At 37.0% G+C, this 27,184-nt stretch overlaps 3 protein-coding genes across 3 annotated transcripts; all 3 read left to right on the top strand.

The window, feature by feature from the left end:
- Nucleotides 1–9,922: 9,922 nt before the first annotated feature.
- Nucleotides 9,923–13,048, top strand: LOC103954141 (cyclin-T1-4). The gene is made up of 6 exons (XM_048571593.1): nt 9,923–10,139; nt 10,739–11,318; nt 11,519–11,600; nt 11,861–11,995; nt 12,352–12,527; nt 12,910–13,048. The coding sequence occupies exons 2-6, from the start codon at nt 10,744–10,746 to the stop codon at nt 13,025–13,027; spliced, it is 1,086 nt and encodes a 361-aa protein (XP_048427550.1). The 5' UTR covers nt 9,923–10,139; nt 10,739–10,743; the 3' UTR covers nt 13,028–13,048.
- Nucleotides 13,049–14,424: 1,376 nt separating this feature from the next.
- Nucleotides 14,425–15,919, top strand: LOC125471312 (cyclin-T1-3-like). Its single transcript, XM_048571594.1, has 3 exons — nt 14,425–15,109; nt 15,375–15,520; nt 15,607–15,919. The coding sequence occupies exons 1-3, from the start codon at nt 15,012–15,014 to the stop codon at nt 15,636–15,638; spliced, it is 276 nt and encodes a 91-aa protein (XP_048427551.1). The 5' UTR covers nt 14,425–15,011; the 3' UTR covers nt 15,639–15,919.
- A 1,405-nt stretch (nt 15,920–17,324) lies between these two features.
- LOC103954143 (long chain acyl-CoA synthetase 6, peroxisomal) lies at nt 17,325–26,748 on the top strand. The gene is made up of 23 exons (XM_009365944.3): nt 17,325–17,801; nt 19,299–19,359; nt 19,462–19,539; nt 19,689–19,760; nt 19,871–19,952; nt 20,107–20,212; nt 20,292–20,368; nt 21,155–21,199; nt 21,324–21,410; nt 21,841–21,930; nt 22,218–22,297; nt 22,402–22,495; nt 23,035–23,123; nt 23,215–23,303; nt 23,747–23,876; nt 24,008–24,126; nt 24,897–25,020; nt 25,108–25,194; nt 25,703–25,806; nt 25,883–25,968; nt 26,195–26,281; nt 26,387–26,473; nt 26,563–26,748. The coding sequence occupies exons 1-23, from the start codon at nt 17,681–17,683 to the stop codon at nt 26,656–26,658; spliced, it is 2,091 nt and encodes a 696-aa protein (XP_009364219.2). The 5' UTR covers nt 17,325–17,680; the 3' UTR covers nt 26,659–26,748.
- The last annotated feature ends 436 nt before the right edge of the window (nt 26,749–27,184 follow it).

Raw genomic sequence — 27,184 nt, forward strand, 5'->3', positions numbered from 1 at the left:
AGGTTTGGAGGTTCTTTAAACCATGAAAAACCCAACTCCAAGTTAAGAGCATGTCGAGCAAGACGATGGGCAGAATCATTGGCTTGACGACGCGTATGGGCATCAGGAGATCTAGTGATCCCAAGTTGAAACGCCTTTGAGTTGTAACAACCTAGCTCTTTTGAGGCCTTAGTGTAACTTTCCAAACTGTTTGGGTGAAAAATGATAGACTTTAGCACAACAACTAGACGCCATCTGTAAAGTTAAGCTGCCACCTCTTCCTTAAGCAAACTCTCATGTAAAGTAAGCTGCCACTTCTTGATAAGCTAACCCACAACTGAAATAAGCTTCCACCACCTGCTTAAAGAAAGTTGTCTTCTTTTTTGTTGACAAATTTTGCTTCTTTCAGCCCATTTTGACATATCTCAGAACAAAAAATAAAGGGGTTAGTTTGTAAGAGAAGGATCTAAGCTGAGAAATACCTGGAGAAATTGTTAGTTGTTAAAACTCATAGTTTGGAACATAGTGAATCATGTAATTATCCTTGTGTTGTTTGTTTTGCTTCCTTCTTTTTGAATCTTTGAACTACTTTGTTATTAAGCTTTGATTAAATTTATAGTTACCTCCTTTGTTATTCGTACCTCGTTTGATTGTTGATTCAGATATGATTGCCTTCGTTTCATTGTTCAAAGTGTTTGTAATCGAATCGAGTAACATTTGAACATGTGGTTGATTCAATTCTTCTTGTTTGTTTGCTAAAAGTTCAGGGGACTGGAGACTAGCCCATCCGAGGGTCAGTGCATACACCACAAGTCTCTTTGATTGATAGTCTTGATTCAGTTCTTCTGAATAATAGTGTTTGCGTCCTTTTATCAAAGGAGTCTTGGCCTCTGATCAATTGGTAACAAGTGTTAGAGAATAAATTCTCACATCAGACATATGACACACTTATGTACAATTAATATATGGGAGATTCCAATCATAATATCACCGGGGTCTTTTATGGTAAAACCCAACAACTATTACTAGGTGGTTAAGTTGTCACAACATTAGTAATATTGGTCATGGACCATGATGTGCCTATAAAGTTTATCATGGTATCAAAGCATGTTATTCTCTCGAAATATCATGGGCCCGACTTACTGGGCTTAAATATGCTTCCTTAAGTTGGACTTTTCAAAAGTTGCGCTAGCTCCAACTTAAGAGTATTAATTGAATAATTGGGCTTTCAAAAAGTTGGCGTTGGTTCCAATGACTGAATACTAATTGGACCTTCAAAATGGCTGACGTTCTCTAGTGCTTGAATATCTGCCAACCGAGCTCTCGAAAAGATTGGCGTTAGCCTGGGTTTAATGATTTGACCAATTTTTTTTATGTAGGAATTGGTTTTCCTTGTTACCTTGTGTGGGGCGATTCGTGGGGGGCATGTTGGATTATAAGATCCCACATCAACATATGACAAAATTATATATAATTAAGATAGGGGGTGATTTCACCCCTAATATCACTGATGTATTTTGTGATAAAACTCACATATTAATAGGTGGTTAAGTTATGACAAAATTAGTGATAGTGGTAGTGGACCATATTGGGTCTATAAAGTTTACCAATAAAGCCCATGAGACCATCATGAGAGCAAGACCTCATTAGATTTAGCGATGAAGAATTGCAAAAAATATTTGTATTGTTATTGATTCATTGAGTTCATGTGTTTGATTGTATTGCAACTCTTGAATCCAATATCTTTGAATGTGCATTCGATCGTTTGAGTTCATATCAGATATTGTTCCTTATCGAGCCTTGTAGCTCACCATTTTCCCCTTTCCTTTCAGATCAACTTGGGTGAGAAGTTGACTTGTTTTGAAGATGTTGGTTCGTTTTGGAAGACCTTAGATGTTTTTGTGGCTGTTTTGATAACATTGGGTACATTAGAGGCTTTGTACCCTTGTGCTAGATTTTAGAATATTTGTAGTTCATCACTTGAGGTTTATACAAGGAATGGTAATGATTTTGTTTATGTTCATATTTGAGACCTTTTGAAGTATTTGCTCTTTGCTCTTAAAAGTGACATGAAAAATCCCTAGCGATGATTTAGTTGGCGCCAAATCCGGGGCGCGACACGAGTCCTCCACTTCATGTCCCACAACAGATATATTAACAAAAACCTCATGCAAAGCCGTCATAGTTTTAGAGTAAATGACACTAAAAAATCAAGTTGTATAAACCCGTTCCACCATACATCCCACAATGGCCATATCTTTTTCAACATACAAAGGAGGTCTACTACGTGCTAAACTAAGAACTAATTGATTTAGAAGTAGCAGGTTTTATCGTCCATCTCTTTGCTATTATACATGACAATATGACCTTATTTTCACCTAACTATGAACATCCACTCACTAGCTAAGCTTGCTAGAGGATTGTTAGTTCCATTCACGCATTCTCAAGCTCGCTAGGATTATTGGTAATATTTTTTATGCTAGCGATGTGGTCCGTCCTTGCTTCCTCTTCCATTCGATTGGTGGAGTTGGCTACTCAGAAAGGTAAAGCCTAATTCCCTATCATCAAGTTGGTGGGGATTTATATTATGGAAAACTTCATTTTAATCCTTAAATAAGATGAGTTTTAGACTATAATCTTGTATAAGATTAAAATTTAATTTTAGTTTCTGGTACATTTAATCATCTCATTTACTATATACATTTTGATGTTTTATTGTCTTTTTTCTTTATTTTTAATGTATTAATTACATTTGAATTTAATTTTCATTATATTCATCATAATATATTTTAGAAAACTTTAACGAAAAGCTCCCAATACTGTTCACTTTAACGAAAAACCACATTTTTACACTAAAAAGTTAATCCTAGTACTATTCACTTTACCCTTTATTTTGTCATTTTCATTAAAACTCAAAGTTTTCAAGTCATTTTCATTAGTTTTCCTTATATTTTAATGTCAAGTAGGCAAACTAATTTTTTTTAATATATTCTGATAACAGTTTTGTATGTTCTTCATATAGGTATATTAATACATTTGAATATTTTGGTATATCCTTCGATACAAACATATAGGTACATTAATTCAATATAATGCATTTTGGTACGTATATTTTGGTACATACATTTGGGTATTGACTTTTAGGTACATTAATTCAATATACTATATTTTGGTATGTGCATTTCGGTATATACATTTAGGTACATTATTTCAATATAATACATTTTGGTATATACATTCGGGTTCATTATAATATACTTTGTGTCACATCCTGGCCCGGGCCCCCACCACATCCCGTGCTCGACTCTACCGTATCATGATATTGTAAGCTTTGGGGCCCAACCACGCCCTCATAGTTTTGTTTCTGGGAACTCAGATGAGAACTTCCTAGTCGGTTACCCATCCTAGAAATGTTCTCTCGCAAATTCGCTTAGCTTCGGAGTTCCGATGGAACCCAAAACCAGTGAGTTCCCAAAAGGTCTTGTATTAGATAGAGATGAGAATATACATATAAGGCTTATAGGATCCACTCCCCTGAGCGATGTGGGATGTTATATTTCGGTATAAACATTTAGGTACAAACATTTCAGTACCCAAAAGAAAATTTTTACACATTTTTGTATCACAATTTTCTTTTAATATTTTCTCATTTATTTTCATTTATAATTAAAGAACTAAATATGTGTATATTAATAAAATTAAAATTTAATGCAGAGAGATTAAATAAAAATATAAAAATTGAATATAAATTTTAATGAAATACACTTCAAGGATTAAATTGGATATGTAATCTAGTACCAAGTTTTTTTTTCAAATTTTAATTTTTTACAAGAACTAATGTTCAAAAATCCCTTTATATTATGCCTACTTTCTTCTTTCGTTTCTAAAGAAAATGTAGGTGGTATTTGCCTAACCTTTCATTGAATTTTAGCCATAAGAAAACAGACGTTTATGTTGATTATTCTAAATACATTATATTTGAAAACTTGCGTTATATATTATTGGATAATTACTACCACCCTCATGGTATATGTGATTTTAGGAAGCCGTTTAATAACCTTTTGGGTTTCTGTTTTCAGATTTTTGTTTCACTTTTTTGAAAATTAAAAATTGAAATTTTGTTTAGTAACTGAAAACTAGTCATTTGATAACAAATTTGTTTTCTAGTTTTCAGTTTGAAAAAAGTAATAAGGAATTAGGCTTGAGTTTTCACTTTTTGGTTTTCAGTTTTCATGTTTTTAAGAATTTAAATCTATCAGTAGTTACCAGACAAGATTTCAGTTAAAAAAAAAAAGGTAAAAACGAAATGGTTGTTAAACGGCTCCTTGAGTTTTCATTTTTTGGTTTTCAATTATTATTATTATTTTTAAACTGAAAGTAGATACCAAACCATGATTTCAGTTTTCAATTTTTTAAAAAGTAAAAACTGAAAACGAAAGAATTATAATGTGATCCCTAAAATACCTTGAGATTTGTTTGGTTATTTTGAGCTATATGAGCTTTGATACGGATTATGCTAGAGTTCAGTATTATGAATTTTTAACTATTTGTACAAACTTTATATGATATCAATTTAGTCATTTAAAATTATTATTTTTATAATTAACATTCGTATTTTGTGCACGTTCTTAATGTACGATTAAAATTTCTTGATCAATATTGTTGTTTCTTAATGTGACAACCCGTTCCAAATTTTACGTTTTTATTTTATTTTTAAAAGCGTGAATTTACTAAATTGCCCTAGAGGCAAGGACTTTGACTTCCGTTGACCATCGACTTGAGAGATGTGGGACTTATTCTTTAAGCATATCCTCGTAGTACTCTTTGGTACGAACGTATAGGCGAAAGCCGTTTGCGCGTCCAGATTATAACGGTATAGTTACGGACGTTCGAAATTGGTTATTCAAGGTTTAGTGTGTATTTAAATTAAACCCCCACTTTGTGGGGGAAGCCCAAAATCAGAAACGGAGGGAGGAAAAAAAAAAAAAAAAAAAAAAAAAAAAAAAAAGGGAAGAGAGCTTCCCGTGCACCCATACCCGCGCCACCACGAGACCATCTTCCAAGGCCGATTCCGGCCAACTCCGGTGGAGTTTTTCGATGCCACCACCACCATCTTGAAGCTCTCATTCCCCTCTACAAAACCCACCCAAGAACCACCTTGATTAACCATGGTATGGAGCGGTTTGAGGCCACGAAAGTTGACGAAAATCAATGGTGCTCCGGCCACCCTTTTCGATTTTCCGGCAAATCGGCAAAGCGATGGCCGATGCCACCACTTGGGCTTTGTAGCCCATCATCCCAGGAGCAAAACCCAACCAACCTTGACCCCGTTGGACCACCGTGGACGACGAATCGACGTCGGGAAGTTTTAGGCACCCGCCGGCTTCGTGGGCAAAATTGATCATCTTCCATCCACTTTTGGACTTCGTGGCAGGTATGAAAGTTGCTCCACTCACTGAGATCTTCATTTCTGTGAAGTTTGAGAATTTTTGGAAATAGTTGGATTTTCCGGCGAGTCGGGGCGGCCGACCGCCACCCGCGGCGGCGCGTGGCCAGTGGGCCGCCAATGCTATTTTTAGGCTATGTCAAATGTCTTGATTTCAGTTTTGTCATTTGAATGACGTAGGTTGATAGTTGGAACCTAAATTCGTTACGATACGTTACTTGATAAAAATGTGAATCGATGATCCGACCGTTGGATCGTCACCAAAATGGGATATATTGTAATACGTAATATTTAAAGATCATAGGAATTTACGGATCAGGAATCCGACTTACGGATCTTCCTGAATTGGATTTGTAAGTTAGTAAAATAAATGTTCATGGCCACTTGTTTTAGGCAATTGGCGGAGATCTGACCGTTGGATCGTAATGAAATTTTAGTATGTTATTCTAGAAACATATTGTGGATCGTTGGGAGTTATGGATTGGAAATCTGATATGCGGATCTTCCGGGTCAAGTTATACAGGGTTGTAAATCCTACCGTCGATCTTTGATCGACGGTTGACTTGTGGTCAATGGGTATCAAACTATTTTAGAATGTCGTTGAGGTTGTGTTTTATGTGAATTACGTACTCTTCGGATAAGAGTTCTGAGATGTGATTTGATAATTGGTCACAGGGACCAATCATTCAGGACACCTCGATGTGTGTGCTAGAGAATCATAGCGTGGACTCCAGGTAAGTGGATCTTTTCCTTTTTATCGTACATATTATTGACAGTTCTATCGACACTTTTAAATTGATTAGGTACATTACTTTCATATATAATTATTGTGAATGCTTGAAGTACCTATATGAACTACGAATGACTTGATCCCTTTTTAGGGTACGTAGGCAGTCTAACGAGACGTTAGATGCATCCATAAAATATTTGAGACAAAAGCCTTGCTTGGGAAATTGAGTAAGGCGAAGGAAATTGGTAAAGGCAAGTTTTAGTTTTATGAATTAGTTAGCTAAATTAATGTTAATTGGGTCGTCATGGATAATTATCCCTGAAATTAAGTAGTTTGGGAGTAATGCGTTATTGATTGTACACTTCTCACTGTATTGTTTATAATTGAACATGCTACGACATGGTTGAGTATTAGATTGCATCATAGTATATCAATATGTATATTACTTGCATATAATTATTGGAAATGCTTTCAAGTGCAAAGGTGAACTCAGGACACCCAGGTAAGTTCAGGTGAATTTATGGTACTAGTTGAATCGATTGCGTTATAGCATGACTACAGTTATGTATTAGGCAACTTCGATACTGTCGTACTGGTTGCCATGAGTTGCACATGTTATATTGAGATGCATTGAGAGCTCATAAACCTGCACCCCGGTGTTAGTGCTCCCGCCCGTGGCCAGGGCACAGTCCTTCACGTGATGTTCACCTCCCGCACCTTATGCTCACCTTGGATTCAAGGTAGGTGCACAGGCCTGTCGTACAGACCACTTTAGGTGGTTCCGACTCGTAGGTGACCTGCGATTATTCGCCCAGTCTTCACGTGATCGTAGCACTTGAGCGTATTTATTTACACCCAGTCCTGTCGTACAGACCACTTTAGGTGGTTCCGACTCGTGTGCAGGTATACTTATTGAGCTATACGCTAGCCAGGATTGATGAGATATGGATAAGTCGTACAGGTCACTAAAGGTGACTCCGACTTATATGCTAGCCAGGATTGATGAGATATGGATAAGTCGTACAGGTCACTAAAGGTGACTCCGACTTATATGCTAGCCAGGATTGATGAGATATGGATAAGTCGTACAGGTCACTAGAGGTGACTCCGACTTATATGCTAGCCAGGATTGATGAGATATGGATAAGTCGTACAGGTCACTAGAGGTGACTCCGACTTATACGCTAGCCAGGATTGATGAGATATGGATAAGTCGTACAGGTCACTAGAGGTGACTCCGACTTATACGCTAGCCAGGATTGATGAGATATGGATAAGTCGTACAGGTCACTAGAGGTGACTCCGACTTATACGCTAGCCAGGATTGATGAGATATGGATAAGTCGTACAGGTCACTATAGGTGACTCCGACTTATATGCTAGCCATGATTGATGAGATACGAATAAGTTGTACATGTCATTTTAGATGACTCTGATTGATATATTACTTTGTATTGATTTAGTTCATTTGGCCTACTTATTAATGTATGGTGGAGTTAATGGCAAACCGTGGTTTTGGTCATTTCTGAGTATGGTTTGGATATATGTATATATGTTGTACTGTCTTATGGAAAACGATACAAGTTTTACATTTAGGGGCATTACTTTTTGAGAGGTAATAACTTTGGTAAGCTTGGTTTTATTGTTTACTCACACCTTCTGTTTGGTGCCCTTCAGGTTTTAGCTGCTGAGTTTGTATCGACAAGAATCTGTGGCGAATCTTAGTATTGATGGATTTTTTTATAGGGTATGATTCTTACCCATACTACTGTACCTTACTTATGCTCTGACATCGCGTGTGAAATGGGTTCGCTCTCACTCGTAGCGCACTCTGGTACTTAGACACCTTTAGATTCAAATTTATTCACTTTTTGTACACTATCACATTTTTTTTGGCTTCGTCACCTTCCAGGTGTCGGCCAGCACAGCTCGATTCAGGGTCCAAGTGGACTTTCTGGGTCGGGGTGTGTCACTTAAAGCTTGGAATAAGACGAAAGTTATTAAAAAAAAATCGTAATAAAATAAAGTTAATTAAAATGAAATCGGATTAGGGATTTTTTACTAAATATAAATACAAGATTCCAGTGCGGGTTAAAGCGCGGATGAGTTAGATCTGCTGTGCCCGTATTCCCTCTATCCATCCTCCTCCCGCATCCTCCTCCTGACAAGTGTCCTATGGACTAACACTAAATTAACTCTGTTAACTTGGAACTCAATAAAAGAATAAAAAGAAAAAAAAATAGAAAAAACCATCCCTTCTTCTCTAAGAGCAGTTACAGCGTGAGAACCCTCCCCCCATGCAATACACTATGCTATTCATCTGATGAACAGTAAATGCCCTTAATGAACAGTAATCGCCTTTTGCATCTTCATCGTTGCACTTCAATAGCCCTAACAATAGGTAATAAAATATTAGTATTTTTTTAATTTATAAAATAATACAAAATGATTGTGATGGCTTTAATGTGCAAGTTGCATTAAACATATATTTAATTGGGTTTTAAAACCCACACTTGTGGCATCTACAAAATAATTGTGATGGCTTTAATGTGCAAGTTGCATTAAACATATATTTAATTGGGTTTTAAAACCCATACTTGTGACATCAATTCCATCACATTATAACTCCCCATCACTCTTTCCTTCTCCCCTCACATTATAACTCCCCATGACTCTTTCCTTCTTCCCTCACTCAGTCGGCTCTCTCTCTCTCTCTCTCTTTTACACACACACACCACATCCCATCACTCTCCCTTTCTCTCTCTACCCATTAAACTCTTTCTCTCTCTCTCTCTCTCTCTCAACTTTCTCTCCCATAACTCTCCTCACTATCTTCCCCTCGGTGCAAGCCAAATAACCACCACACCATCTCCAAACGCCGCCAAAACTCCCCAAAATTCACTCAAAAATTTCTAAGGGTCTATGCAACTCACTCTTAACCCTTGACAGTGGGAAAACCCAATGGAAAATGAAAACTCAGTTGTGTAGCTCGACGAACGTTGGGGAAACTTTCACTCCTTCAACCACGTTAAGCCTAGGTTTCTCACTCTCAAACCTTCCCTCGAGTTTTTGGTAATATTCTTAGCATGCATGCACTTTTCAATGCATTTGAAGGACAAATTTCCTTGCTCTGTTTTCCCATCAAAGTTTGTAGGATTCCCAAGCCAAACCCAGCCAAACCCCGTTGGTTTGGTTGAGTTGAAGGCATATGACGATTTCACACGACCCCTAGACCACGGGTTTGAGCTTGCATGCTTGAATCCACTTTGAAATCGACGAAAACAAAGAACTCCAACTCAGGCTGTCACTTTCAGGCTTTTTTAGACGAGCTCTGGCCATCTTTTGGTCTTAAAAAATATAAAATTGGGCTAACGCCAAGATGACGTCAACCCTGGTGTTATATCCACTCAGGCTCTCGGGCTGGCAATTCCTCACAGACCCGGAGCTCAGGCCTCCACTCTCCCTCGGGCTGCCCACGCTGGAGCTTCAAGGTCAGGCTATCTGGCCCTATTTCGTCCCCCGTCCCCCGAGCACCAGCCCACGCTAGAGTTGCTCTCAGAGAGAGAGGGAGGTATATTTTTTTTTTTTTTGTTTTTTATTCTATGTCAAGTTTAACTCTGTAACTTGGTGTTAGTTCATAGGACACTTGTCAGAAGGAGGAGGCGAGAAGAAGAAACTTGGGCACAGCCGATCTGAACTCAGCGCGGATCGAGTTGTTTGTTGCTGACCTTGCTTATACGGTTTTACCCTCATCAAATTACAAATATAAAACGCTCTTCCCTTTCGGTTTGCGGTGAAACTTCGCATCCTTCTTCCGCTCTCTCCTCTCTTTCTCTGCTCCTTTACGCGTTCTTCCTCCCAAACCCTAACCATCTTGCGTACGATCGTATCCAACCACGGTTTCAGATCTCCATCGCTACCGATTGGCCAATCGCGCTTATATTTCCCGATTGCGATTCTTCTCAACGTCGTCGTTTTTCAGCTGTAAGGTTTTCATCGTTTCAGTCTCCCAATTTCTGGGCAATCAGATATCCATAGTTGGTTAATTCTTCAGTTTTGGATTCAAATTAGTTTACTTTTTCCAATGATCTGCTATTATTTATCTTTATTTGTATTGAATTTGTTTAATTTTAAGTGGAGCCGTAGGAGGATCTGAAATTTATAGGTTATTATTTATGGTTATACATATTTATGGATCCATAGATAATTTTGGAAGTAGGAGAATTGGGAATTCTGTTTGCTGGATAATAGAAATTGGGTCGGGGATTAATTGAGGAATCAAAATTGAAAATTGGTTGAATTTGGAAGCAGGTTGGTTTTAGTGACAATTAGAGGTTTTTATGCTATTGAGTTGTTGATTAGATGAGGTTGAGTTTATATATAGACTTTGATCGAGTTGAATTATTGTAATTGCATCACTATACCCTAATTTTTCTTGTGATTTTGTTATAGAAATCTTTCACCAGTGTATATCATAGTCTCCTATGCCTTGTTTGGTTTTTGTTATATTTAGTTTTGGAGTTTCTCAGCACTTTTTCTCTGTTGGTTGTTCCGTTTCTTATTTGTTGTTTTTAACTAGGCAGGAATAATGGCTTTTATACGTAACTATCGCTCACAAGGGGGCACCGCTGGTGATGAGTGTTGGCCGTCTCTCGGTAGAAATGACGTCAAAAGCTTCAACAACTTCAACCACAACAACAACTGGAACAAGAGCAGGACTAATAACTTCGTTAAGAATTATAACAATTATCAGAAGTACAATTATAACAATTTCCAGAAGTACGTGGGTGGTTATAAGGAGCATGCGGATAATTCTAATTATATCAAGCCTGACAGTGCACCATCGTTTAAGAGGAGAAAATTTTCAGATTCTACTTGGGGTGATGGTGGGAGACATTATCTGCCACCCAACACATATGAGTTTATCTCTTCTTCTTGCAATAATTATGTCCCTCGTCAAAGATCCAATGGTGATGCCTCTGCATCTACCACTGGTAAACGTGACCGCTCAAAGTTAGATGAGGATGAACTTCCCTTTATGTCAAGGGATGAGATAGAGAGATGCTCCCCATCTAGAAAAGATGGTATAGATTCAGTACGTGAAGCACACTTGCGCTACTCATACTGTTCTTACCTTCAGAATCTTGGATTGCGGCTTGACTTGTAAGCTTCTTCTACTTAACGTGTATCTTTGTTATGCTTTCATTTTGAATAGAGTTCTTATCATTTATTTAACAGGGTTTTGTCCAGAACTAGTGTTTATGGTATTTTGAACATTTTGCTCGTTGACTTTAAGTTTCAAGGTTTTCTTTTCTCTTTCCAAGACATGTGTAATTTAAAACCTAATCATATATCTCTTACAGGCCCCAGACTACTATCGCTACTGCAATGGTTCTCTGTCATCGGTTTTTCGCCCGGCAGTCACATGCTTGCCATGATAGATTTGTGAGTATTCAATGTATTTTGAAATTCATAGCATCTTCTGATGTTATTAAGGTTTCCTTTATCTTAGATAGCCATAAATTTTATGTCCTCATATGATCAACATTATAGCAATTATTTTTCTGAATATAACTCTATGTTTCTGTTCGCCACTCTGTGCCGTTTTTTAATTTCGTACTGGGTAATGGATTATGTACGTTGTTGGTTTACTCTGTCACTCCATTTGGTAATTATATTTTATTACTGTTTCGTTTCTTTTCCAGTTGATTGCTACTGCGACTCTGTTCCTAGCAGCAAAGTCCGAGGAGACACCACGCCCTTTGAATACTGTGTTGAGAACATCTTCTGAGATTCTCCATAAGCAGGATATCAGTTTCTTGTCCTATATGCTCCCTATTGTGAGTGTCTTTACTGTTCTTCTGAGCCTTTATGATATGATCTGTCCTCTTTAAAACATTCAGAATGAAGACAATCTTTTTACAGTTTAACTGTCAATATAAAAACCCATTATTGAATGCCATAATGTTTTTCTTTGCATTGACATAAAAAAAACCAATGCATTGCCTTTCTTTTTAAATTCAGATGAGTATTCCCGCATTGAATCATATTTCCTATTCATGCTGTTCAGTGTGTCATATAGAGCATGAAGCAATTTTAACTTTTGAAGATTTTTCTCCATTCCCCGACCTATATTTGAAAGCTCAGATTAGAATTGCACTTTCTAACATTCTGACATTTGTTGTCTGTTAAACAGGACTGGTTTGAGCAGCATCGGGAACGGGTGACGGAGGCTGAGCAAATGATACTGACCACTCTAAATTTTGAACTTGGTGTGCAGCATCCGTATGCACCACTTACATCTACTCTTAACAAATTAGGTCTTTCACAAACAATTCTGGTGAATCTGTCCTTAAGCTTGGTCAGTGAAGGGTAAGTTCATCAATTCGAGGTTACAGAATTCTGCTTACAGTTTGTTGAATGACTCTACTTGATCATTCTTTGACATGTTTGTGTTGATTTTTTATATTTGCTTACCTTGCATGCCTCCCTGAAAATTGTTAGTAGTAAGATTTTCACTGTGGTGGTTGAAAGGAAGAAGATAGAGAAAAAAAGGGGGGGGGGGGTGTTTATCAGCAGAGTTTCAGATTTTATTGATGTTTGGGTATGGCTATGGAAGAGAATAAACACTGGTTTTCTTCCTGTTCCTTAAAACTCTGATGCTTGATGTCTGTCTCAATAATTTCCCTGTTTAGAGCATCTACTTTAGTAGTATTTTGAAATATTAATTCTTTTGGCATGCATATAATTGCAGGATCTACACAAGAGTAGAGTTGATCGCCTGTATGATATTCTTAGCTGGCGGATTGATTTGCTGTTCATGGAACTTTTGTTTTACTTCTGAAGTTGAACTGCCGATATTTTTTGGATGAATTTACCATAATATGCCCCCACCAACTTAGTCATTGGCTATTGAATATAGCCACTTAGCCTCCATGGCCATTTTCACTATCTTCTTTTAACTTACTGATGGAGTTTATTAAGAAAAAGTCCTCTGTGAAGTCCTGCTACCAAACATACAGTTTGTAAGACATGGCTTTTGTGGGCTTGGTTTTGGAGGAAAACCATTGTCTAGGGGAGGATTTCATCTTTGTGATTGGTAGCCCTTCCTGTCCCCAATGCCAATGCTGTTTTATGAACCCTCGAATGGCTTCTCCTAATTCCTCTAACAACGAGGGGTTGACCAGATATCTAGGGGCTGCTTTAGGTTTAACAGTATGATACTCAGTTTTGAGTATCAGGGCTTTCAGTCTGAGTTCAGTTTTGACCGAACTCTTTCTGATGGAAGTTTACACCTTGGCCCAAGAATTTGCAAATTGTCGTAGAACTGTTGCCACTGGTGCATGAGTCTCAGGAGCTTGTGTAGGTTTTTTCCTGACCTAGATGTCTTTAAAGTTTTCGGTGTTGTATTCTTTTTCCATTATAGAATGGAATGGGAGACATTAACATTTTGTATAGTACCTGCCATTCATCTTCCCCGTCTCCCAAAGGAAAGAAAAAAGAGATATTTTTAATGCAACACTGTGAAATGAACTTGAGAGAAATTGGCAAAATGTGCTGACAGTTTTCCCCATTAATCGGCTTTGAGATGGTACTTATTTTCCAAGATGGGGGAATAGGAGGCCAGGAATATAACAAAATTTTGAAAGTCATCTGAATTCCCATATCTTTTTACATGATTTTCATATCATATCTATTTGGTTCATATGTTTCTCAGGTAATGATCTGTCCAGATCTAGAACCTGCCCAAATATTTATGTCAAAAGGTTGACTGTGAACTATTTGGTTCCATATACATGGTATCAGATATGTCAATTTCCTAGCCCTAACTCCCGTGTAAGTGGTTTTTTACAGTTTTAAATAAATTTGAGACCACTTCACAGATGGGGTGCATTATTTTTGCTTTGAAAATGTTATCATTTCTTCTTGAGTTTTCTCATATTTAAACTTTATCTTAACATTTGTTCAAGTGATGGATGTTGTTATAGTATGTGTTCTGAAACGGAAAAAAAGTTTTCTTGAAACACTATGTCCTCCTGTTAGACAAATTATTGTTTTACCCAGAAGTACAGAGTGGAATACATATACGTATGTACATTTTTTAAAGTTCTACATTCTTTTGTTGAAGATTACTTTTGAAAATGATTTACGTGTTCTCATTAGTGGCATATATCGTCAGAAAAAAAATGAAAAGAAACATTTTTTAAAGTTCTACATTCTTTTGTCGCTTTTGAAAATGATTACGTGTTCTCATTAGTGGCATATATCGTCAGAAAAAATTGAAAAGAAAAATCATTTATTTGTGAAGATATAGGCATATACTTTTTGTGTCCTTGGTTGCATCCAGGGAGTTGATGGCATCCATCCTTGTAGTTTCCAGAAGAATTGATGGTATCCATCCTGGTAGTTGCCTGAAAATTCCTACCATTTTAGAATCTGGGTTGTTCTAGGGGGCATTCGCCATTTTTCGATTTCCAAGAAGTTCTCATCAAGTCTTACTTCAGTGAGTGCTCTTTGTATGTTTATAGAGGAGTTGATGATATAAGAAAAGGATACATACACACACACACACACACACACTATCTGGAACAGACTATAGATGGTAATTCAGCTTCATCCCATGCCTGCAACATGGGTGTAGTGGATGATTCTCGTCGGGAACTTAGTAGTTGGGTATTGTGCATGCTCAATAAGCATTAATGCATGTAAGATCCAGCCATTGTGCAGAAGATTGTGGATTTGTTTTCAGGAGTTTAATTGTTTGCAATGTCCTGCTTTTGCTTTCTCATATGAACCGTGTATACGAGTAAAATAGCCGTGCAGCAGATTGGGGCCTGGGAGTTTTGGTGTCCCTAGATGGGGTATATCATGTTTGCTATAGTTTTGGTACTCTTATCAGCCATCCTGCAGACATTCTGGAAAATATTCTACCTGACTTGCTGCTTTTGTAGTTGGTAAGAAATTGACTTGTTATTTCATGCCTGATTTGATGACGTTTTGCTACTAATTTTTTTATGCTACATGCTGCTGGTATACGTTCTATCAATGTGAAAAATATGCTAAGTTGCACGGGAAATTGCCTGGTCTTTCTACCCTTGCCCCAGATGGTTTGGTTTGATTATGTGCCTTGCTACCTCTCCTAGCCCATGGTGGTGGCTCTGTTGGTGTTTTGTCTCCTAACTCGCTGGAACTGATTTGGTTTCTCATTTTATTTTTCAGGCTTCGGAGTTCTCTGTGGCTGCAGTTCAAACCGCATCATATTGCGGCAGGAGCTGCCTACCTTGCCGCAAAGTTTCTGAATTTGGATCTTGATTCTTATAAAAATATATGGCAGGAATTCCAAGCTACACCGGATATTCTTCAAGGTATGCATACATGCTCACAGCCGAGGCCTAGCGAGCCGCTTTTTCATTTGCATATAGATTTTAATTTGTGTTAATTGTTGATGCAGCTGTTGCTCAGCAGTTGACGGAACTCTTCTAGAAGGATGGCGCATGGTTGTTACACTAGTTTGTGTATAAAATTAGGATATGCATATCATGGTCGGACGGGAAAGCATATACACGACTTTTGCAGGGGTATGGTGTGAGGAGACGACGAGAGACGCCAAGATATGATACCTATGTTTTCTCACAACTGCTTTCCTCTTGAACCTCTTGAAGGCTTAAAAAGTATAGTTTTTAAGGTTTTGTAACATCTACCATTAGTACGCTTTTCGGAGTGGTAACCTACATATAATGACAAAATCGCTACAAAGTTTTTTATTTCTTGTGCTTCATGTTGGTATTATATCATTGTCAATTGTCGAACAAGGTCTTAGACAACGTATTGATATCTGGGTGGTAGAAACATCAAAGTAGTGGGAATGCTATAGACAGTGCTACATTTGGCACTGTTTTTATTTACCTGAAGTTAAAGTGAAACTTGATTATTTTTTCACATTGGCTATTCTATTAGCTAACGCTGAAGCGTGATAAGAACGACTCTGAACTTGGGTACGGACTCCAAATCCGTTATCCTCTCGTACTGGAGAGATACTCTCTCGTTACGAATTCATCACGTGGCAAATGTCTGTTATGAGAGGCTGCTGGATGCGGCAGAGCCATTTTACCAACTACATGTGGTGGAAACGTGAACGTTGTAGGTTAGACGAGGGTAGGATGGTGCTTTCAAGCACTCTCCGTATTCAGGAGTTGGGAGATTATGTTTTTTGTCGTTGGAGGAGATTATGTTATTGGAAGCCTAATCTTTTCTAATCTTGCATTGAAATTAACATTAATTTTGAAGTGGCAGAGAATCTATAAAGAGTTCTACCTTGAGACAATCCCATTAGCATTTCTCTAGCTCTTTATTCTTGAATGCTCATTCTTTTTTTCAACAATTTTTATCGAAAAATTCTACCCTAGATGCTCTTACCAAACCGACCAAAGTAGTCATAACTCATTTTGCAATTGGATGTGTCGAAAATTTTATTATGCTCCAACGTATGACATGCACTGAATAAAGAAAACATTAAATGTGCAACGAAGAATCCAACAATACTATACACTGATGCATACTAGAAAGCTGTCAAAGGTATATCACTTTGTATAGGTCTTCAAAAGAAATGCTACAAAAGAATTCATATAGTATGGTTGAAGCATTCAACAACGTTGAAAACAAAGAATTAGGATTCTCCCAGGATCATCAAATCGTGTCCGTTCATCGTACATCATGCGATCAGAAATCATTTTAAATAGGGAACTTTAACGAAAACCTCTTGGTACTGTTTACTTTAACGAAAAACCACATTTTTACACTAAAAAGTCAATCCTGGGACTATTCACTTTACCCTTTATTTTGTCTTTATCGTTAAAACTCAAAGTTTTGAAGCCATTTTCATTAGTTTTCCATTTTAAATACTTTTATTTAAAATTAAATATGAATATTACTTGACAAAAACTGATCACACAATATACAATAAACGAACACGATTTGAGATCTTAAGATCCTTCTAAAGAGGGTTGAAAGAGTGTCCTCATTCGGAAACAAATATGCACTTTAGTTAAATTAATATTCAAGGAGGAACCCATCTTTAGACTTACTCTAGTCTCCAAATTTGAAGTCCAAATATTTGACCTCTACCAGGAAGCCATCCGCCAACGTAGAAAGGCAATAAAAACCAGGACAGTCGACGGCCGGCACAAAAAAAGCCATTAGAAATCAATATTTGAATAAAATTCAACGTATTTATTATTCATCGTTCTCTTTGCATTATCTGATTTCTGTCCGTGTCCATGTCATTGTCACCTACCTCTTTCTGATCGCGATCGTTGGGACGCGTGCCCTTTATAACATTCAATCCCGGATCACCTTCCCGAGAAACAAACAGAAAGTTAAGAGCTCACGAAACCCTGACCTCAGTGGATAATATCACATCGAACAACAAAAACATTACCGACTCACGACACCAAATCACCAATCGCGCTTCTTCTCCTCCTCTCTGCTGTTTGGAAACCAAGACCAACGTCCCAACGCTCCTTCCGATGGATTCAGCGCCAGCCCAGCGTCGCCTTAGAGCAATCAATGGCCACCTCGCCTCCGCCTCCGCCGCCGACTCCGAGTCCCTTCTCCGTCTCAACCCCACCACCGGCGAGTTTTTTTCGGGTGCTCCCTCTGTCTCTCTCTGTTGATTTTTTCCAGCTTAATTTTGGTTTTGGTTTTGGTTTTGAATTTTGATCGGATAGTATGCACGCGAAGCTCAAAGCTTTTTTGTGAAGGAAGTTATTTCAAAGGAGAAAAAGCTAGGGCTTATTTAAGGTGGCATTAATGCCCCTAGGTTTTGTGGTGTCTTTATTGTGAGATACTTTTGAGCTTCCGAGGGCTCGATACATTTATGATTCATTGCTTTTTTTTTTCGATTTTTTTATCTTCCGTTTTGACTTCGGTTGAGGATCATTCGATTTTGAATTGTTTTCCATTTGTGGGTGCTGCTTCATTTGATTTCATACGCTGCTTTTTCTGATGTGGAAAGCACTTCCGATTCATTTGATTTCATACGCTGCTTTTTCTGATGTGGGACAGATAATGTTGCGTTTCGATTTCTAAGAGATTTGGATTTGACTTACTTTTTTGTTTTTGTTTTGATAAAGGGCTTTCTTTGATGGACACTTATGTTTTTCTTTTTTGCGGAATTTGTTCCTGATGGCGTTTTGGGTTGTTTTCCGTTGGCAAATAAAATCAGATCTTTTGTGGGGATTTTGGTCAATGGGGACAAGAGACCATTTTGAGTGGGCTTTTGATTCGGGGGAGGTATGGCAAAGCTTTATGGGAACTATGGATATGTAGCGGGGTATAAAAACCAATGAATCAATTAATATCTTTGATGGAAAGACCGTTGTATGACAATTAGGAAAATATACTTGGGAGTTCATCGTTTTGTCCTTCCTTTGGTCTGAATTCTGTGAAACTTTATTTTCTATCTCCCGCGTCCAAGCACATATAAGCATTTGACAATTTTCTTTGCTCCTCTCTCTCTAATGGGAAAAATGGACTGATCTAGCTGATGAAGAGTACTTGAAGTTTTTGGATATAAATTTATATAAAAACTCGGATCAGTAAAATGAACTGGACTACGATGACAAAGAAGGTGGATTATATGAAAAAAGAACTATAGTATTTACAGGGCTAATCCTTTCAGCAATTGGTTTCATTGTTTTCTCTTCAATTGATTAAAATATTGTCTGCTTTTTGTCTGTCGTAGGTTTGGTTTTATATCTCTCTTTTCCTTCGTTTGGTTCTCTTGTTTAGTTTCTTTTGCATTATGTGTTTCATAATGAAAACTTTGGCCATTTACATTCACATGTTGTATGGGATATGTCACTGCGTGAATCCTGCTTTGTGGGATATTGTGAAAGTGATAGTGGATGAGTCTGTTGCTCAAAAGATAAACTTCTGGGGGAATCGAGGGCTTTCAAGTGGGATATGAAATGGAAGTCAGATTCTTTGAAAGGTTTGGTTTCTTTGTTTTGCGGTGGACAGGGGACTATAGAATAAGCGGGAACAGCTTGGTAAAGGTGGTTAGCAACCTGTTCTAGATATGCGTCTAGGATGTTTAACTTATTGACTCAAATACATATATTAATATCATTAAATTCGTGACAGAGCATGGGTACAGTGTGGTGCTTCCAGAGAAATTAGACACAGGAAAGTGGAATGTATACAGGTGGGCATATTCCCTTTTTTTCATTTGTGCTGCCCCAACAAGGTCCATGGCTATTCTCTCTATTCATGTGAGGAAAATATTTTTGTTTTGTTGTGGTGACAGATCTGCACACTCCCCATTGAAGCTTGTTAGTAGATTCCCTGATCATCCTGAAATTGGTACACTGCATGATAATTTTGTGTGAGTCACTTACTTTTTGCCAAACTACACAAGGACATTTAAGCTCAACAATTCCTTACAAAACTGTCCTAAATTTATATTTCTATCCACTTGTATTTAGTTCCCTTGGAATTTGCTAAAAGACTTTATCTAACTTTTGTCAATATTAGGCATTCTGTTGAAACTTTCCGAGATTATAAATATTTGGGCACACGAATTCGCGTTGATGGAACAGTTGGAGAGTGAGTGTCTTATTATGTAATTTAAAATTCTCAGTTCCTGTGAATAACAATTATTTGGCTCACATCCAGTGGAAACCTCACCCGGTTTCATTTGTTTTTCTGCCTTCAAGTTACAAATGGATGACGTACGGAGAAGCAGGTACTGCTCGGTCAGGAATAGGTTCTGGCCTAATTTATCATGGAATACCAAAGGTGTAATTTCACTAATTGTTCTATGGTTCCTATACTTTCGTTTATTGGTCATTGAACTTCATCTCTGTAATTAGTTCCTTGAAAATACTGAGTGGATTTCCCTGATGTTACTTGACATCAAATCCTCTTTGAACTTTTATTTCTATAACTACAGGGATCTTCCATTGGATTGTATTTTATCAATAGACCTGAGTGGCTCATCGTTGATCATGCCTGCTCTGCGTATTCGTACATATCAGTTCCTTTATATGACACTCTCGGTTTGTGCTACTTTTCCCGTATTTTGCCAATCTTGGTCTAGGTGTCAGATGTTATAATTGAATATGGTATTCTTTGCAGGTCCAGATGCTGTCAAGTACATTGTAAATCATGCTGTTGTACAAGTTATCTTTTGTGTGCCTCAAACATTGAATAGTGTGAGTTTAACTTATATCACTTCAGGGTGCTCTATAACTTAACAATATTCTCTTGAGTTGTAAAAACTTAATCTTGTAAATTTCTTTCTTCCTCGGTTTTATATACGTTAGGTATTAAATGACAACTAAAAATTTGTTTTATATTCTTGGAGATGCGCATATGATCAGCTATAACCCATACATATTTATATATGTTAGGTATTAAATGACAACTAAAAATTTGTTTTATATTCTTGGAGATGCGCATATGATCAGCTATAACCCATACATATTTATATATGTTAGGTATTAAATGACAACTAAAATTTTGTTTTATATTCTTGGAGATGCGCATATGATCAGCTATAACCCATACATATTTGGGTAAATGCTATTCGCAAAATGTTTTGAGCTAGTGTTCATCAGGTTGAATTGTTGTATGGAATATAGACCAGATGCTAATTTAGATATCAAATTATTAAAATAAAGACGAAGAAAACGTGGTCTACATGCAGAAAAAACTCAACATAAAAAATAAAAAAGTGAAGATCCTTTAACAGTAACCATCCACCTAACTGGGAAACTGTTTCTTCTGAACTATGTGGTGTTGAGTTCTTTCACCTTGACATTGGACTTATGTTTGGCCACAATTACTGTCAAAGTTATTTCCCTTAAGGCGCTTTTTTCCTTGCAGTGTATATAATCTATATAACTTGTAGACTGAAATTGTTCATGTTTGGTTATTCCATATTGTTATATTACACGGCTCTGAATTCCTCAATTGATTCTTGTCATTTGGAATTGCAGTTGTTGAGCTTCTTGGCGGATATTCCAACTGTACGCCTGATTGTGGTATGAGAATACACCTCATAGTATTAAATAAATCTTTGTACTACTGAAAGGTGATTGTGATGTTGACTTTGCACAGTTTATATATCATTTAATAATGTTTTCATTTCCCTTCGATATTATTCAGGTTGTTGGGGGAGTGGATGATCAAATTCCATCCCTTCCATCATCGACTGGAGTGAAGGTTGTAACATATTCAAAATTGCTATCTCAGGTAATTCCATTCTTCCCTATGAATCCACTGAATCCTTGAAAGGTCATAGGAGATCTGCCAAAGATCTTCTTATGGATGCATAAATGATAGACATCCAAGTATTATACGATAAATTTTTATTTGTAAAATATTAGCATAAAGATAATGCTTTGAGCAATGCTAAAAGAAACTCACAAGCATAAACACTTAAGAAATACCCATTTCATCATAGCTGCATATTGGATATTTTCTCTGTCCTAGACCACTCGTTGTCTTCTTCTTGCAGATTTTAATGCATAGTCTGTTCACACACATAATGAACATGAGGTGTTTTCCGCTAACGTTGCTACTTGGATATTACGATTCTTATCATACTTAGATTCCTTAGTATGTGATGATATATTTTTAAAAACTTTGAGTGATGTGCTTCTTATCCATTGTGTTATTTTAGGGCTCTAGTAGTATTCAGCCTTTTTGCCCACCAAAACCAGAGGATGTTGCTACAATATGTTACACAAGTGGTACAACTGGCACCCCAAAGGTACCAACTTAAAGTGTTATGAACTTTTAGATTTTTCAACCAAAATATATGTAACAACTTTTAGCTTTCTGATGAAGTTGGGTTTCCGCAATAAATGGTTTAACTTTTGTATTTGCATATATTATTTTGAGTTCTCCTTTTACAACTGTTAAGATATTGTGTGAGAAAACAAAACTTCTAGGGCTGGCATCTCCTCCAATACAATTATGTTAAATACTCTCCGTATCTTCTATGTAACCCCATGTATTGTAACACTTGCACTATAACTGACAATAACATTTGGCTAGGGAGCTGTATTGACTCATGGAAACTTTATTGCAAATGTTGCTGGGTCCACTATTGCTGTCAAATTCTACCCGTCTGACGTGTGAGTATCAGTAGTTTTGTTTGCCTACTAGGTTTTTTTTTGGTCAGATTTTCAATTCCACACACACTGCTTCGTCTCTGACTATTTTGCCTTGTATTTTCCAGCTACATATCATATCTTCCCTTGGCACACATTTATGAACGGGTTAACCAGGTCATGACAGCATATTTTGGAGTTGCTGTTGGATTCTATCAAGGGGTATGAAACTTGTTTTCACCATTTCCTTTTCAATAGTTCTTGCCATATTTTGAATCTGTAGTATTGTCCCCCCACCGAAACAAAAACCTGTCCATTTGTTAAAAAGGTTTACTTCATTGTAAATGTTTTTTTTGCATTTTTTTCTTGGAATGCAATATACACTGCGCCAGAATCAATCTACCTGGTCAAAGTTAGTCTGCAGTTTACTAAGGGTAGATTCATGTTGACGTATTAAACTGTTCTCAATTATACTGGTTTCATGCATGTAAGAGTAAGACTTTACTAGAAGTGATGAATCTCCTAATGTAATCTAATGCATTTGTAATGTTGATTCATAAACATTAACATTGGTCTAAGGCTCTAAGCCTATTGGAACTTATTAATAACTTTAAAACTGCTGACCTTTGCCTATATGTTGTAATATATATTATAGTCGTTAGACTAGCTGGTTTATTTATAAGTTTGTATCTTTTTTTTTGGGTTTAACTACATATGTTTAGAGACAAGCCTTACAGGGTTTGTTTAACTGTTCGATGCAGGATAATCTAAAATTAATGGACGATATGGCAGCACTAAGACCTACCATCTTCTGCAGTGTTCCTAGGCTGTATAACAGAATATATGCGGGGTAAATTTTTTTTAATTGCTTATGTGATTGTTCACCTAAAAGAAACTAATATCCTTAAACAGTCATTAACTCGGATGTACTGGCTATTCAGTATTACAAATGCAGTAAAGACATCCGGTGCCCTGAGGGAGAGGCTATTTAATGCTGCTTACAATGCCAAGAAGCAGGCACTATTAAGTGGTAAAGCATTTTGCCACCTAAATTCTTTTTACATTATAACATGAGAGTCTACGACTCACACAATTACTTATGCTTTAAACTTCTTTTTGTGTACTTAACACTAAGTATGATCTTATGGAAATGGTTTAAGGTGTGAAATCTAGGTGCCAATGTCCAAGTAGAAAATGTATCAAGTTTAACTTTGAAATAATAGAAAACTAGAATTGTGGAAAATTAGAACCAAAACTACAAATGAATGAGGTGTAGTCTATATTTAAGGTGGAAATGTAGCAGCTTGAAAATGAGATGGACAGAAATGTTTGCTCGACCCTGCCTCGTGGTTCCTTGAACTTTCTGTTAGCCATAGCTAACAAGGGATGAGTCTAAACTGTTTTGATGCCAATTACTTCCTTGTGTTATGTACTTTTCACTATTTCTTATTGTAACACGATGTTATTTTATAGGAAAAACTGCATCCCCCATGTGGGACAGATTGGTATTCAATAAGATAAAGGCTAAGCTAGGAGGACGAGTTCGTTTTATGGCATCAGGTGCTTCACCCTTGTCTCCTGATGTGATGGAATTTCTAAAGATGTAAGTCTTTTACATTTCTAGGCATATTGAATTCCTAGGAGGAGTCACATGTGGTTGATTTTTATTTTATTGTTTTTATTCTTTTGTATCTACTGGCTTGTAATTACTAATTAGTGGTGATTTATTCCCAGATGCTTTGGTGGTGAAGTAAATGAAGGGTATGGAATGACTGAGACCTCTTGTGTTATTAGTGCTATGGATGGGGCTGACAACATATCTGGGCACGTCGGCTCTCCTAATCCCGCTTGTGGTGAGTTATTATCCACTGGCTCTGTGAGTTTAACGCAGCTAATTAATGGCACTATTTAGGTTCATTTCGATTAATGCGGACCAAAAATTTGAGTTTTTTATTCTTTAACCCTTCTACTGTCCCGAGGGTCAGACTTAGTTAGCTGGAAAAAATGTAATTGTGAAAACTTCTTGCATGGTGCCATTCAAGTGTCAATTCCTTCTCCTCCAATGATTTTTTAAGCACTTGTATGATCTCATACTTCTCGATAGCATATCTTCACAGATGGAAGGATTATGCATGAACTTGTTCAATTGCAATTATCACACAAATGAGTTTTACCTGGTCATCATTATCTGACTATTATAGTGCCCTAAAATCATGTTTAATTTTTATCACAGTTATTTAGACGTGGCAAACTGGTTATGTGGAACTATTTGAATGACTTTGGTTCCATTATATGCTCACATGTAGGGCTGTTAGAAATATTTTCCTGTCAAAACAAACTAGTGCAGTCTAACCTAAGTTGGCTTAGTCAGGTTATTGTAACATTAATCTGGCAAAGCGGACCTGATCCGATGTATTAATAGTGCATTAAAAATCTATATTTTCCCTAATGGTGTTTTGAACATGTACTTTGGATTGCATGCATTCCTATCCATATTTTTTATTTAAATATGAATGCATGCAATAAGTGAATTATACATCTGACAATGGTGCTTGAATTCGTGGTGAAATCTGTGTCAGATTGTTAATACCTTAAAGTTTTGTTTTCATATTTTTGATTCCAGAAATAAAGCTTGTTGATGTACCGGAAATGAACTATACATCTGATGATCAACCCTATCCTCGTGGTGAAATCTGTGTCAGGGGTCCTATTATATTCCAAGGCTATTACAAAGATGAAGTGCAGACGTAGTTAACTTACCTGTTATTGCTTATTTTAAATGGTATTCATTCAGTCAGATAAAATCAGTCTGATAATATAATTGTACTGGATAGGAGGGAAGTGGTTGACGAAGATGGATGGCTTCATACTGGAGACATTGGCTTGTGGTCACCTGGAGGTCGTCTGAAAATTATTGATAGGTGAGATAATAGCATCCTCATTCTGTTCAGTATCAAGCTTTATATTTTCTAATTGTGATACGAATATGGTAACCTTGTAAAGTTCGAAGTGGTAGTAGTGTCAAGTTCAATATATATGTACACACACACACATGTTAAGGCTCATAAGATTTCCCAGGCAATTGCTGACATTCGAATAAAGCAAAAGACGCACAGCATATTTTTGGATGATTAGGATCAGACATGGCCTAGCATGGGTTTATATTGCATGGTCTTGCGAAAGATATTCACTGGGCATTGCAATTAAAATGCCTACAGGTTGGATGCTAGGGGTTAAACGAACTGTGACGGTTCTACTCTTCCCATCCCCCCACCCCAAATCCTGCCCATTTTTCTTCAGAAAGTTAATTTGACCGACACCTCATATGGAGAGAATCTATTGAAATGACAGGATTTATCGTGCTTAGCATATTAGTCCTCTTTTAGCATGTCGACAGCTTATAACTGGAGGTTTTGTATACTCCTGTAGGAAGAAGAACATTTTCAAGTTGGCACAGGGAGAGTATATAGCTCCAGAGAAAATCGAGAATGTCTATGCCAAGTGCAAGTTTGTTGCCCAGTGCTTTGTCCATGGTAAGAATTTAGAATCTGCAAGCTCTCTCTCTCTCACATGATGGGTTGCTGACTGCTTATTTGCTGCTATCCATAGGTGACAGCTTTAATTCTTCGTTGGTAGCGATTGTCGCAGTTGACCCGGATGTGTTGAAAGCATGGGCTGATTCTGAAGGGATTAAGGTGAAGATATCACATTTCAATCACAAAAAATTAATATATTAACTTCCATGTTTGAAGACTTAAAAAAGTTTGGTTGACCTTTTTGCGGATGCACATAAAAAAGTGTTTGGCCTTTCAATTTTTCCTACAAACAGTTGATAATCTTCATTCAGTAACTTCTCAAAAGTCGGAACAACTGGAAACAGTTTAACTTCTGAATAACTTCTCTGGTGATGTTTGGGTGCAGTTTGAAGATTTAGGGAAACTGTGCAATGATCCAAGAGCAAGAGCAGCTGTATTGGCTGATATGGATGCTATTGGCAGGGAAGCTCAGGCAAGTTACTTTAATAAAATTACTCAAACGCTATCCGTGTCTTGCATGCTGTTCAAATTAAGCGTTGGATGTTCTAATAAAAAATTCAATACTATTTCTCTTCAGTTGAGAGGTTTCGAATTTGTAAAAGCCGTGACACTGGTGCTTGAACAATTCACAATGGAGAATGGACTGCTCACTCCAACGTTTAAGGCAAGTATTCAGTTTCAAACAATTGATAGCAAATGCATGGACAAATTAACATGACTGACGTTCTCTCATTCCATACTTGACCTCTTCAGATCAAGAGATCTCAAGCAAAGGATTACTATGCAAACGCAATATCGACCATGTATTCGGAGCTCGCTGTTTCCGAATCCGCCCCTTCGAAGCTTTAAGTGACACAATGAGGAGCAGCCAAATTGATGCTCTTATCCAACCACGAAAAACCGAAAAAAGAAAAAAAGAAAAAAAAAGAAATAAGAGAAGCAGCTATAAGCTGAGAATGGATGCCAAGCATTCTTGTAAGTAGATTCCATTCTTTGTGGAGGCGACACAATGAAAGACATGGATTTCAAAGCGCCTCATACTTTGCTTATGTTTTTTTTGTTTTGTTTCTAAAAGTGAAATAAATAGAAATATTCAATTTATTGATTAGAATGTACCAAAAATTAGAGAATTATAGTAATTTGATAAATATAAATTAGAACTTTCAGAGCATGATTTTGATTGGTGATGTCAAGGGAATACTAAAACCTTGTGGTCGTTTTGTAACGCTTATGTGGTGCATTTTTAATCGCTCTATCAAATGTTTTATAGTACATTTCTTATTACTTTAGCTTAAAACCTTTGGTATATGGAGATTCGGATAATGTATGAAACAAAAACTGAAAAGAGAATACAAGCAAAACAAATCACTATTAG

The sequence above is a fragment of a genome, unplaced genomic scaffold (genome assembly GCF_019419815.1).
Source record: "Pyrus x bretschneideri cultivar Hongxiangsu unplaced genomic scaffold, Pyrus_bretschneideri_v1 Contig6, whole genome shotgun sequence".
NCBI lineage: Eukaryota > Viridiplantae > Streptophyta > Magnoliopsida > Rosales > Rosaceae > Pyrus > Pyrus x bretschneideri.

Excerpts from the sequence above, each read along its gene's own strand:
- LOC103954141 (XM_048571593.1), top strand. The coding sequence starts at position 10,744 with ATGGCTTTTATACGTAACTATCGCTCACAAGGGGGCACCGCTGGTGAT. Across the intron at positions 11,601-11,860 it reads ATGCTTGCCATGATAGATTT|TTGATTGCTACTGCGACTCT; the intron begins GTGAGTATTCAA and ends TTTCTTTTCCAG. Across the intron at positions 12,528-12,909 it reads TTAAGCTTGGTCAGTGAAGG|GATCTACACAAGAGTAGAGT; the intron begins GTAAGTTCATCA and ends ATATAATTGCAG.
- LOC125471312 (XM_048571594.1), top strand. The coding sequence starts at position 15,012 with ATGGGGTATATCATGTTTGCTATAGTTTTGGTACTCTTATCAGCCATC. Across the intron at positions 15,110-15,374 it reads ACTTGCTGCTTTTGTAGTTG|GCTTCGGAGTTCTCTGTGGC; the intron begins GTAAGAAATTGA and ends TTTATTTTTCAG. Across the intron at positions 15,521-15,606 it reads TACACCGGATATTCTTCAAG|CTGTTGCTCAGCAGTTGACG; the intron begins GTATGCATACAT and ends TTGTTGATGCAG.
- LOC103954143 (XM_009365944.3), top strand. The coding sequence starts at position 17,681 with ATGGATTCAGCGCCAGCCCAGCGTCGCCTTAGAGCAATCAATGGCCAC. Across the intron at positions 21,200-21,323 it reads CAACTGTACGCCTGATTGTG|GTTGTTGGGGGAGTGGATGA; the intron begins GTATGAGAATAC and ends GATATTATTCAG. Across the intron at positions 21,931-22,217 it reads GTACAACTGGCACCCCAAAG|GGAGCTGTATTGACTCATGG; the intron begins GTACCAACTTAA and ends ACATTTGGCTAG.